The 14,543-nt window shown below is 39.6% G+C and overlaps 1 protein-coding gene across 4 annotated transcripts in view; it reads right to left on the bottom strand.

The window, feature by feature from the left end:
* The window catches only part of MBP (myelin basic protein), a 150,398-nt gene extending 138,410 nt beyond the window's left edge, over nt 1–11,988 (bottom strand). For all 4 annotated transcript variants that reach the window (XM_019544831.1, XM_019544847.1, XM_019544840.1 and 1 more), the window contains exon 1: nt 11,915–11,988. In XM_019544831.1, the coding sequence (XP_019400376.1) occupies nt 11,915–11,965 (51 nt within the window). In that variant the 5' untranslated portion in view covers nt 11,966–11,988. The remainder of the gene's footprint in view (nt 1–11,914) is intronic.
* Between the last annotated feature and the right edge of the window lie 2,555 nt (nt 11,989–14,543).

Below are 14,543 nucleotides of genomic sequence, written 5' to 3'. Positions count from 1 at the left end.
AGTATCTTGAAAGCTAGGGAAGCATATTCTGGCACATATCTGAACTTACATGATGGCTGATGTGGCTCAGTAGGAAAATGGAACATCAATACTCTGGAACAAGGGGCATAAGACAATTGCAACTAGCACCTTCCAGATCTCAGTCACACTCTGTGATCCTTTGTGAGCAGCTTCAGTCAATGGCTAGTATCAAAAGAATGATGGTTTTGTATCTTTGATTGACTACCCATAAAGTACAAACCTATTTTGGAGCATGACTGACTTGGCTGACTGAATTGGGTTCAACTAGCCAAGGCAATCATGCAAGTCTGGGGTGTAAAAGAAAAGCCTACCAGCCCCAGATCAGTGACAGCTGATACAGCCCTGGTTGCCCCCTGGCAGCTTCACCCATCACTACTGCTACAGTCTCAGGTCCTCCACTAACAGCCCTGCTGCTGCAGCTGTTGCCACTGTATGCTCCATGCCAGAGGTGCTGCTGTGGCAGAAGACACACGTTGGTGGCAGCAGCTCCAGCTTTGGTATGGGTTATGTGACAGGAGTCAGAGCTGCCACTGTCACTGCCTGCACTGGGAGGGAGCTGTTGTTGCCAAAGCCACCCCATACATACCCTGAGTGGGATCCAGCTTGCAAGGATCTCTATGGTTTGGGTCTGGCCCAGGGGAGGAGGTGAGATTAACAACCCCCAGTGTAAGTATATAGGAATTCTTAACCCTGAACAAAGAGACTATATAAATAAACATAAGAAGACATGCCACACTGCGTCAGAACTATGGTCCATCTAGCCCAGTGTCCTGTTTCTGACCATGGCAGTAGTGAATGCTTTAGAAGTAGAATATATGAACAGGGTATATGTAGAGTGATCTGCCCCTGTCATACCCTCCTTGGCATCTACCATCACTGGTTTAGAGAAACCTGACTGTTCTGTTTAATAGCTATTAATGGATCTATCACCCCTGAATTGGTCTAGTCCCTTCTGAACCTGGCTATACTATCTGCCTCTACCACCTCCTGTGGCAATGAGTTCTTCAAGTTAACTGCACACTGCATAAAAAGTACTTTTATCTTGTTTGTTTTAAACCTATCACCTGCTAATTTGAATGGGTGCTTCCTAGTTCTAGTATTCTGGGGAATAACAGTTCCCTATTGATTTTGAATACAAGCTAGAGAAGACTGGAAACAAGAAAAAAGTCTAGGAGAACTAAGAACCTACAAGAACACTGGGGATAGTAGTTTCTGATACTATTGTCCGCTGTACAAAGTAAGAAAAAGAGCAAGGTACTGTGGCAGTGTGAATGTTGGTGGATTATGCAGAGATAACCAGCAGTGTTTTAATCTTTACATATCATAATATTACAGATGGGAGGATTTTGGCATTTTGGGAACCTATCATGCATAGAGGCTAGGCAGAAAGATTGGTACCTGTGGGTGGTCTGTCTAAGGTGCAGAACACTGTGGTGGGTAGGAGGTGACTCATTTAAAACACATAAAAGTTGTTAAGAGGGTAGAATTGCAGCTCAAGGAGAATGTCTTTTTGTTTCCACTGCAGCAGTCCCTGTTTTTCTGTTAAAGCTACTTGTCTACCACCTGTTTTTATATTTTTTTCTGCATATGTAACTGTGCTGTGGCTGTGGGGCATGTCAGATAACACTTCAAACCAAAACGTGGCAGTACACTCAGCCTGCAACAGGAAGATAACAACATAGATGGGGTTGAGTCATTTGGGCTAAGCACCAAAGCAGCTAGTGCTTTGGCAGGAAATAGGTATATAGGCAAACACAAGGGGAAGTGCCTGGGGGCAAGGAGGAGTCAGAAGCTGGTAAAGATGAAGAAGAAAAGGAGGGAGCTAAAAGGGTGCGAGTGGGTGACAGACATTTTACTAGGTCAATTATGACAAAAGGAAAAAATTACTTCATTTTCAATTTAACTGGCTGGGACTTTTCTTTTTAACTAAGGCACTTCTGCTAAAATAGGACATAGGGATAAGATGGCCAGGTTTGAGGGTCCTGCCAAACACCAGACTCAGTTCTGCAGCATTTACTCACTAAGTAGTACCAATAAACTACACTGAGCTGCAAAATCAGCCTGTTTAAAAGGACAGTGCTTGAGGGGCCAGAACTCGATCCCATAGAAATCAATAGCAAAATCCTCAGGATTAAGTCCCTTAAGTCAGATTTGAAATAGCTGTCCTTTAAATTCAATTCAGTAGTGTCAGTTATATTTTACTTATCTAATGTTGGGAGCAGTTTTGTATAAAAAGTAGTTGTGGAATCCTTTAATTAATTCATGATGTTTTCAAAGTCACTCAAGCACACACATGCTGATCTCACTGGGATATATTCTGTTAAAATGAGTTAAATAATGCTGGCATAAAACTGATTTAAATGAAGCAGTATCAAACCCAAAAGGAAAGGTTTGCCTTTACACCATTTGCTTTCATTTCCATAGAAGATATTTATACTTACATTAGTTAAGGGAAGCTACCAAGAAAAACATAATGGTGCCTGAAACACCTGTGCATAAGTTCCCCCAGGAAGACATTTTTTAATGGAGACTTGCATTCTAAAAGTTGTTTTTCTGATTTAATATAACCACTCTACTGTTATAAACAAATTATTTAAAGAAGCACAGCATAAGTTTTCAATATCAGCTGTTGCTAGATTCTGCAAGCCAGGTCTTATTCCACATATTGGATATGGGGTTGGAAACCTATGGCCCCTAAGGTCTGACCCAGCCCAGGGGATCAGAAAGCATGCAATGTTCTCCTCTGCAGCCCTCCCTGCTGCTATTTCATGTCTGGGCTTACACATGCTGCAGAGGCTTCAGATGTCTGCAGCAAAGGTAAGTACAGAATGGTTTGAGCTCTAAGGGGAAGGGGAGAGAGGACGGGGTGGATTTCAGGCATGGGGCAATGGGCCAGGTTACAAGTTTGGGCTCACAAGGGCAACCCTTGTATTAGGCAATTAAGTGGCATTTAGACATTTAAGACTCTTAATATGATCTTATTCCATCTTGCTCAAGTCCCTGAAAAACTGTTAACATGTTTTTCTAACACACCATCATTTTAGCCTTAAGACTAAATATAGGGCAAAGAGGAGACCCAACCACTATTTACATGAACAGTTTTCAAGGAATTGAGGAGGGCAGAAAGGGATCATACTTAGACACTTAATCAGTAAAACAGGATCTGGCCTTATGTTTAGAGGCACATTAAAAATAGATTATATATACATATAAAAAGATGGGTAAAATTATTTTCTAATTTAAACAGGACCTGGAGAACAGCATATACTGAACTTGTGGAACTCACTGCTACAGGAGATTGTAGAGGCAGAAAATATAGCTAGGTTCAAAAGGGATTAAACAAATTTCTTTCACCCATAGGCTGGGATGTATCCTCTAACATCCCTAAACCAATGATGGTTGATGCCAGCAAGGGTATGACACAAAATGGATTACACAAGACATATTTTCTATATATGTGCTCCCTCTAATTCATCTACTACTTGCCACTGCCAGCAACAAGGTACTGGGCTAAATGGATCCTTGTCCTCACCATATATGGCACTTCTTATGTTCTTATATTCTTATATGCACAGTGGTTATGGCCTAGGTTTTCAAGAAGGCTGCTGATTTTGGAGCATGTCAATTTTGGGCACCTCACCTAAGATACTCTGAAGTTGCTTTTTATAAGTTCTGAGCACCAACATCTTGCCAACTTTTAAAGGGAACTCATTCCTTCCTAAAATCCAGACTGAAGTCATTTCTAGTGGGTAATCAAAAGCTGTGGTCATTTTTTCAGTGCCATTTATCTAAAGTTACCAGTTGGGTCACAGCAGAACTAAGTAGGTTCCAAGAGCCCTGATTCCAATATCTCTCTCTTACTTTTTAGGGTTACAAGCCTTTGCTGGAGGTAAGAGATTTACTAAAGTCAAGCTGTAATAATGCATTTTATACACTTTGTCAGCCTCCTTCCACAGAAGCTTTTTCAGTGAATGCTGATTAATTTTATTTCCATTGTCTTAAATGAGAGGGACGTGAAAACCCAGACATGCCATTTAGTAACAAGGAAAAAATATTTTGTGACATTTTAGCCAGCTCAAAATAGGAAAGAAAAGCCGCTCTCAGAAATAGAAACATGCTTTTTTAGAACTGCAGTGACAGACAAGTTCTGCTCAGTGTAAGAGAAATATTAATTATATATTAAGAGACAAGAACCTCTTGTTTGTTTCTCATTAAACTCTGCTCTTTGAACTGCGATTATGACCACAAAAAAATTTTACTTTTAGAATGCCATTGGATATAAGGTGGGGCTACACTTATTTTCATCTCACTTCCTTCCATCTTTGTTGAATGTACAAATTAAAACAATGTTTTCCTGGTTAATTGTTAATAATTCACTAAAAATTAACAAAGTTAATTGACCACTATTAATTGGTACTAGTCAATTAAATACTACAGAATTGGGTCTGATGTTTGCAGGTCCTCAAATCTGGTAAATCTCAGTGGGATATTTGGCTGTGGTCTTTTTCATTTCTTCATTAGAACAACTCTAGAATCAAGAGTTGGAAGTGGTCAGTTTTATTTTTCATTGATGCATGATTCAGAATATAGAAAATCTGGCTTTCTAGTTTCACCATCCATTTTGTGAACAGTAACACATGTGTCAAACATGCAAGTGGGTGTCACAGAGGAGATATAATGTAGTATAATGTGGTCCAAATCCTTCTGAGTGGCACTCAGGGTTAGATTTATCAGGAGAAGGCCTGTCACTTTCTCAGTTCACTTCAGCTCCTTCTGAGATTCCATAGGTTGTACTTGGAGCATTCAAAGACATCAAACAGAGGCATTTCAAGATTAATATGGTCTCTTCTTCTTATTGCTCCTATTACAATAGTTTATATAAGCCCCAATCAATCTTGCATTAAACATTCTACTACAAACAGATCACGGCCCTCATTTATGATCTAATTAGACAAAACAGAAGAAAGGTGGTGAAGGAGGGTGGTGAACTTTGCTGAAGTTCACCTCCTAGGTCAGTGGCAGAACCAGGAGAGAACCTGTATCTCTCAAGTCCTAGTGTTCTGCTTATCATATTTAACCCAAGTATTCAGCTCTTTAATTTACACACTGAATGGTCAAGTGACTTTGCTTCCACTCCCAGAAAAGCATCTATCTATATCACATGACTAACTTTTAAGGAAAACTTAGAGTAGTAGGCACATCTTGTTGGGCTTGCTGGTGACACAAATCCATTTAATATTATTCAGGGAACTTCTACCCTTTTTGATATTTTTTAAAATTCCTTTTCTCTTAACTTGCTTTTTAATGCTTTCAAAGGAAGACATTGGTCTATTGGCATATTTTATTCACTACATCTTATTTAAAACCAACCGGGAGCTGGACCTGATGATCTTGTGAGGTTCCTTCCAGCCCTCATGTCTATAAAATCTATGACCACCCCCAACTGCCCCCTCCCCCATAAAAATATGTCATTTCGCACTACCTTCAGAGTGGGAGTATTTACACATATGCTAATGAGCATTCAAATAGGCTAATGTGCTTCTTTCTAGTACCTCACAATGGAGGTACTAAATTTAATGAGCATTACCAAAAGTGCATTAATGCATGTGTAGATATCCCAGGGAATACAACAGCAATAGCACAGAAAAAGACTCCACAGACACGCAGAACTAGGAAAGGACAAAAACTCTCTCTAGAGTTACAAGTTTTCCCTCTGTTAAAAATCAGATCTTGTAACAGAGAATTATAAATAGTTGTATTTTAATCTTGAATTAAAGATTCAAGTCTGCCTTGTGCTCATTTAATCCATATAAGGTTTAATCCAAATACAAAGCTACAATCATACTATAATCCTTTTTTTAAGTAAAGCAAATCCTATAAAATCTTTCCAGAGGTCAAAATATATTTAAACTTTTCTTTGAATAATTCTTACCTTAAAAATATGAAAACTGCCCTTCTTGCAAGTTTCACAAAAATGATATTTAAGATGAATAAACAAACTTAATTCAGAAATACCACAGCTTTTTTTTTCCTTGTTTGCCACACTGCACCATACAAACAGGAAACACCTGTTAAAACCACACAGGTAGTCTGAATGTTGGGCAACTGAAACATGAGAAATGAGATACTATGGGTGCATCTATACAAGATGCTTTACTGCACATTAGATTAATCTACACGCGTGGAACAATTACTACTCAGTAGATTAATCTAGTGTGCCATTTTCTAGTACCTGTAAATACAGCACCTGTGCTGGCCCCAGCAGTATAAAAACCTACCCTGGGGAGCAGCTCAGAGCTACTTACACTCAGGAGCTTGTGAGGTCCAGACACTACCTCTCATCAGGACTGCTGAAGAAGCCCAAAGCTAGAGTGGCCCCTGCACCCTCTACCCACTGCAGCAGTCTGGCAGTGGGGGCTGCTGCCTGGCTGTGACATGCTACCACCTGTGACAGCATCCGCCCGCTTGGATGTGCACCCCTGCCAGACCCAGATGGGATGCCCCTGCTCTGCCATCTGGGCAGCTATTGCCCAGATGTACTCCTTGTGGTGGCCCACTTTGAACTGTCAAATGGCCAAAAGGTCAGCCACCTCATCTGCCTCCAGCTGGGTCCCCAGTGCTAGCCATGGACAGGCTCCAGTGCATGGGTCTCACCACTTTTCTCACCGGCAGAGATCCTGGTGTTCCCTGTTTACAAATAGTCTGATACAAAATCCAAATTCTCTCATTAAAACACCCAAAACAGTGTTCTACCGCTATTAATATAAAACACCATTATATATAAAGAGATCAGTTGGGCAATGTTTTATTGATATATTTACAAGTGTAAAGCAATTTAGAGGTGGGGTTGGAGGAGTTTGTGGGTGGGTTTAGGGTTTGTGGAGGTATGAGGCTTGTGCAGGGGTTTGGAATTTGTGGCTGGGTATGTGGGTGTTGTGGGTGGATTGTGGGGAGACTGTGTGCAGGGAGCTGCTCAGGAGGGGTAGGTCCCCTGCCCCCCACAGGGTGCAGCCCCGCCATGTACAGCACATGGACTGCCCCCCCCACAGGGCCACAGCCCTCCCTATAGGGCCACAGCTTCCCCTCACAGGGCACATGCCCCTCCTGCATGGTACACATACACTCCCACAGAGCCCACATGCACCCCCTGCAGGGCCCCAGACCCCCCACAAGGCCAGAGCCCCCAGCTCACAAGCTCACACCCAGAACAGCAGCGACCCACTGCAGCCAGAGCCCCCAGTGGCATGGCACAGCCCCCATTGCCTCAGAGCTGATGCCACCTGTGTCGCCCAGCGCAGGACCAGTGTGGCGCGGGGCCACTTGAGCCATTTAGGCTGTCACCCAGGGCCTGGCCCCACTCGTGGGGACAATATATTGCACTGGACTGGGTCCTGTCTCCATGGGCCCTGAGCACTGTTGGGCCAGGCCAGTTCCATGGAGGCAGGACCCGGCCCAGCATGACATGCATCCCTGTGACGAAGTGATCAACAAGGCTAACCGCACTTTATCATGCATTAGCAGATGCATAATGCACAGGCCCAGGGAGGTGATGCTTCCCCTCTATGCAGCACCAGTCCAGTACAGTTGGAGTACTGCATCCAGTTTTGGGCACTGCACTTCAAGAGGGATGCGGAGAATCTTGCGAGGCTTCAGAGGAGACCACTCGTATGGTTAGAGGCCTGCAGGCAAGGCCCTATGAGGACAGACTGAGGGACCTAGATCTCTTCAGCTTTTTCAAGAGAAGGCTGAGAGGTGAACTTGCGGTTGCCTATAAATTCATCAGGGAGGGCAGCAAGGAATAGGAGACGCTCTATTTACTAGGGCACTCCCTGGAGTAATGAAGAACAGTGGCCACAAATTGACAGACAGCAGATTTAGGTTGGACATTAGAAAGAACTTCTTTACAGTAAGGGTTGCCAGAATCTGGAATGGGCTTCCAAGGGAGGTGCTGCTCTCCCCTACCTTGGGGGTCTTCAAGAGCAAGCACCTAGCTGGGGTTTTCTGACCCCAGTGCTCTTTCCTACCCAGGGTAGGGGGTCAGACTCAATGACCTACTGAGGTCCCTTCCCACCCTAACATCTATGAATCTATGAATCATCCCCAAGAACTTCTCATGCCACCATTTTCCTTGTGGGACAGATACACACCTCCTTCTGTACTAGGTTAATTTTATGAGATTAATTTTATTTAGAGCAGAATCTAATCATGACTGATTTTTTTCTTGCTTCATAGAACACAACAAGCAATTCTGATAAAAACATTAGATGCTCTATAATAGAAACTGTATAGTATAAACTATATAACTATAGTATAAACTATGTTTTTAAGACCATAACTGAATAGAACTTACAGCTTAAATAAAATATTAGGCAGCAGATTGGAAGCATTACTTTTATATCAGATTTAAATTTCTTCTGGAGAAAATTAATTTACTGCAGCAAACAAATGTTTCCCCAAATTCTTAGGCAAAGCTAGAGGTATACAGCAACAGTTTAGTTATCTGCTTGCTGTTTCAACGCTGCTTCAATTACTTTATAAACGCACACAACTGATCTGTCAAGTATATGAACTGAGCCAATGGCTCAATACCTTTAGTTGTAAATCAACAATTAATCAAGGACACAGAGATTAAAGAAGAAAGATAAAAGAAGTGTACTGAAAGGATCCTCAAGTTTGAGACAAACCTGTCCTCAGTGAGTGACTGAGATGTGAAGAGAGATTTAACTTTTTTAGTGAATGTTAAAAAGGGAGTACTACTGGGGACTTCAGCCAATAGTATATCCAAAATGACTCTTACTACTTACTGTATAGGTACATAAACAACCTACTCGTTTACCTGTAGTATCAACTTAATACAAGATACAATAGCATGGAAGATTAATACAAATTTAGTAATAGCAGTTCATAAGACCCTGGAAGGTAATGGCCTCCTTAGGAAAAATTCAGGAGTACAAAAGATTTTGGGCGGTTTTACCTATACTGAATATATTGATTTAGATATAGGTCAAGACTGTCAAAACTGGGAAGCATAAATATAGGAGTGTAAATCTTCAGTTTGTTTCATAAATAAATGATCTAATTCCAAAAAGTAGCAAGCACTCAGTGGTTCCCAGTGAAGCAAGAACAAAGGAAATCAAATGATTTACTGCCATTTTACAAATCTATAAAACTGCAGGTGTCAGTTTTATAAGTATACAGCAGGGCTGAAGCAGAATAAGTTGCTGATTAGAATGAATATATATTGTTTTATCTGACTTAAATCCATCATTTCTCAGGTTTTTTTCCTAATACAGCTAAGCCATATAATTCATCTTAATTATTTATAGATCGCTTATTTTAGCATTAATTGAAAGTCTTCTAGTTCATTTCATGATAGAAATTAAATGAAAGACTTATTTTAAAGCTCTATCCCCTTAGTTTGTGCATTAGAATAATATCCTGATTTGCTGAAGGTAGACAAAGTACCTGCTCAAAAGTTTAGTGACCACCACAGAATTAACAATATAATAAATATAACATTTTCTGTTTAAAGACTTTAAAATTTATATATCATCATATATATGATAACCAGCTTGAAAACCTAGTGATCTAGTATGGAGCATTTGAGATCACTTGCTCAAGGGCTTCCAAGATAAAATTCCTGATTGTAGCATTCTTCTGGGAAATGGGAAATAATTAGCTCAAAGCTCCAAAATACTAATTTGGATATATATTTTTATTGCACATTTAGCCTCTTTAATTGTGGTTTTTGTAAGTGAGGAGAGGCAAATCAGTATTTCCAGTGACACTATACTGTTAGTTGCTTTCCATATTTCACTGGTAGATAGCAGGAAAAAGAGATCTGATTCACACTGGTAAAGGAGAGAGAGAAAACAATCCTCAGTTTTTCCTTTCCCTGAAGAAGACTATCCTTCTGTAATGCTACCAGTTCCTGTTTCCAAGTCAGTATGAATAGTTTTAAGGCTCTGGTTGTACTGTGTACCTAACTGTGCATTGATTTCCCAGTTTCTGGAGCTCTGTGGCTTATGTCTTCATAAAGCACTAACATGATTTTCATTGAGAGATTGTAATGAGGTATTTCCTAGTTTTTGTGTCTAGGGATTTTTGAAATCTTCACATCCTACAAAGACGTGTAATGAGGAGCAGAACATTGTTGTGCATCAGCTATCTTTAATCCAGCTTAGCAAAATATTTCTATTACAAGTGGATATCAACACTGTCATATCAGAAACAAATACTCATTGTAGATAGATGATCAAAAATGTGTCTTTTTAATTAATGGAAATATGATGCTTTGCTTAATAAACCTTCTTTTCTTATCAGCTCTCTCTCCCACAACTATTTTCTTGGGGGTTTTTTAAGCTCAGTGTATAAATATGCCTACATGGTGTGCTTCAGCTTGGTAACGAATTAAATTTCATAAAGGGTGGTTGGTACAACTGACAATCCATATTCATCTGACCTCTGTTGTGACTTTTATATCAAACACCATTACTTTTGTTGTGGTTGCACCGAAGACCCCCACAGCCTTATTACATTAATACCTGATCTATACATTCTGCTTCCTTTACAAGTAATCTGTTGCCATCTTCAGAGGTTTCCCCCCACATCCAGTGATGATTTCTTCCTCTTTTTCTAATGTGTTTTATTTTCCAAATATTAAACTCCACTTTTTAAAAGGACCTGCTGAAGGGACTCATCCCTATACCATTATTCCATAGTATATTTCGTTATCTGTGGGGGCACATTAATTGTTTGTACCATAGCACTGTGAACTACTAACATTCTTCCAGGTGCAGAGCAGCTGTTTATCTTGCTACCCAATATGCATGGTCATTCTATGGAGACAATAAGCTAGAGTCAGTGTCTGGGGTCAAAATGAGTAACAGTTACAAGCAGAAAACATTACTAACTTGTCTTCTAGATTAAACCATACCCATGTGTTCCCTTTTTTGGTAAAAATTCAGATGAAGGAAAGAAAGGTACTCAGCACCTTCTCTACAGACCCAGTATCAACAGAACTCTGAAGAGCCTGTGGCACTACCTTGCAGTGCACACAATTTTTATTTTATTGTGTATTGCACAATATTTGACACGCTTCTTTTAAACCCCAGCTCCTAGAAGCATGCAATAAGTAAGCAATTCTCAGGTTTCATTACAATCCTCCACTTGTAATATCCTTTTAGTTGTTCCAGTCTTTTGTTTCATTCCTGTGTTAATGGCAAGTTAGCTAAATATTTGCTGAAACATATACCCAGTTGTCTCAACCTTTTTTAGGCTCAAGGCAGCCCTCCTTAGACTCAAGGTACCCTCAGAAAACATCAGCTCTTATTTTTCACTCATTTTTTGACTATGGAAAAATAATACAGCATTTTTTCTTATGCAAAGAACTCAGAAAGACCCCCAACTGATCAGTTTTTAAAGCTGTGGATTTATTTGAAATCTCTAGGTTTGTCTTGCAAGACTTGCAAATCATATTTACACAACTAACAATGCTACCATTGCCTGGCATCCTGCAGCACCTCGAATGGACCTCAGAAATCACTGTTTATATCTGTAAACTAAGTTAACCAGAAACAACTAATTTAGTGCAGTATTACTTTAAAAAAGGCAGCATATTTTTCTGTCAGGTTGCATTTTCCCATTGCTATCAAGAATGGCTAGTGTCATATCAAGTGTATATCCCACCATGAAGAATGCTGAGATGCTACATCTCTCAAGAAATTTAGTAAATGGATTCGCATTTATCACTATTTTTCCATGATTTTAAAAAATGTCATTACAATGACTACACAATAACAAAAATAAAAATAAACTTAGCAAGAACACTGGCATTTCAAAACACATTCTTTTTGGTATTATCCTTTCTTTCTCTAGTATTCTCTTCTCTTACCTTAACTAGCTTCTCAGAAGTATGATCGCGTTTTCCTGCATGGTTCCCCATGATGAGTCACCCAGGTCTTCAAAACCTAAAAAACAAACAAACAAAAATATTGCCTTGATAAAAAATTATTTCAAAAGAAATTCTAAAACAAACTGATTTTTTTCAGATAGACCAAAAGACATTTCTTGTGCACCAATTATTAGTGCTACTGTATTTTGATAGCTCAAAGTGGGAATATTCAAAGGAATCCTAATGACGACCACTTTTGACCAGCTCCTATTTGTCTTTCAGGGGTATACAAAATAAGTCAGGAAAAGGTGCTTTTTTGATATGCGTTAGCTAATGTGTGGTCAACTGACATAATAAAGTATTAGAAGACAAGACAGTTGTAATTTTCACACACATAAGCAGGTCAAAAATGTTAAACACTCCCTTACAACCTGCTAATTTGTGTAAAAATTACAGCTGCGTTAACTCGATTAGAATTCTGACTCATGTTATTTCCTTTGTCTTAAAATATACACCTTTTTGACTCATGAAGGTAAGGTTTGACTCAAATAGCCTTTAAGAACGCTCAGGAAATCTGTAATGGACTGAACTTTCAAAGCTGAACTAATGCATTGGAATTATTTCTTGCACAAATTATTTGTTAACTGTTAGTGGAAAAGAACAAATGGATAGAGAGGATAAAAAAGTGCAGAAAAAAGGTGACTGTTCACTTCTTCCATTTCTGTAAGCACCTGAACCTTTAGTCAAGCTCAACACATTCTCATATAATTTGAACTCTTGGTGACATCTTCAGAGTATCATTCCTCTGGCTAACTCTACCATTACAACCCATGTTGCTGTCTCATTTTCAAGTCATTTTTAACTCCAAATTTTCTGGATATCTTGGAGATAACCCATACAGCTTATATACTGAACAATGCTGGCTGGTGAGCTGGTAAGTCCAAGGAGTTTAAGGACCAGATTTTCAAGATTCCAAAATCTCTTTAAGGCTCCTACATTCAGTGCTCAAAGCTCAGCTGCTCCCTTTGCTGCCCTGGCGAATAAAGTAGAGTACTAAATACACTGCACAGTCTGCCAAGATAAATCGATTCCTTTAATTTAAAACTTAACTTTTATCTTCTGACTCCTAATATTTTACTTCCTTATTTGAACCTGAAAGCTTGTATTTCTAATAACAGAATTTGCGAACAATGGGCCACCGCCCAAAATGATGGGCACAAAAACAACTGTGAGATCTGTGAACATTTTGGAAACATAAGCAGTCACAAAATACAATTTAATCTACAAAGTGCTAAAGGGAATTTTAAATTAGAATCATAAATTATTTCTGGGAATTAATTCCATAAAATCTACTACAGGGATCATACTAAATTACCTCTGCATCTACCAGCTGGAGACTACAGTGCTTTTAAATCCATACAGAGTTCTACTGAAAACCCATATCCATACCGCAAACAAAACATTCACAAATCACCAACTGAATCCTAGATATAAAGTATTGTCTAATTTAAAGAAACACTTACGTCATCATCATTTTCCTAAGCATCAATGTGATTAAGAAACCAATAATTAACAAGTCCTACTGACCATAAGACCATAAGACCAACAGACCCCAAGTATTGCTGAAAATAAAGACAGCCTGATTGCTCATTTTAAAAAAAAAGTAGTCAGCAAAGAATGAAGAAAAAAAAAGGGAAAACCTGAAAACCCAGCTACTTTGTCTTCCAACCTGAATCAGAATCAACTGATATGTCACTTTTCAAAGCATTTTTATCTATCAGATTATAGTACGAACAGCCTACACTAACTTGGCCTATTTTCCCAATTTCATTAATGCCAGAAATATTTCTTTTTTTCTGTTCACGAATTGGCAAAAGCGCACATAAATGTGTCAAAACATTTCTGACATAAACCAGTGCTAGAATAAACATTCCAACTTTAGACTACCATTTTTTTACAATATGGGGTATATTACGCACAGACTTAAATACCCATGCCTGTACAACAATCAACTCCCTACCCCCCCAAGCTAGTGAGAAATAACCAGATAAATCAAAGTACCTCACTGCAACTGAGGTTGCGTGTAGTTTTCTCAAATCACATAGTTTTCAATAAACATTTTGAAGTTAAAAACTGACACAGTATTCTTAACAATTTTCTGCTGGATGTTTCTAAGGATAAAGTACAGCATTCCGTACAATACCTGCTTTAGTGACAAGGCATGAAAGAACTGGATGTTAACCTTTCTTTCATACTTTCTGGGCACATCTACGTACAATGTTAATGCAACACAATAAACTCTGGTGCAGTTCGCACCGGAGTTTATTGCTCCCCGGTGCAGCATCCACATGTATGCCCAGGACTGCAGCGTGTTGAGTTGGGGCAGCACAGACATAGCTGGCAGGGGTGCTCAGGGACTGAGCCCACTAACCTGGAGCTGCTCTCCCTTCGCTCAACATGCTGTGGAGGGGCTGGCTAGGGTAGCTTTTGGTTGGTTAACATGGTCATGCTGCATAGTTCTTCTTTTAGAAATGTCTACTATTATTCTAAAGCAGCTGAAGGTCACTGGTAGTACACAGGGGCAAATTGATGGTATCTTTTGATACAGTGAAACTTAACCCACACCCAT

Source organism: Crocodylus porosus, unplaced genomic scaffold (assembly GCF_001723895.1).
Source record: "Crocodylus porosus isolate Cpor-Errol unplaced genomic scaffold, CroPor_comp1, whole genome shotgun sequence".
Taxonomy (NCBI): Eukaryota; Metazoa; Chordata; order Crocodylia; family Crocodylidae; genus Crocodylus; species Crocodylus porosus.
The sequence above is the reverse complement of the archived record's forward strand: the minus strand, read 5'-3'. Positions and strand labels throughout refer to the sequence as shown.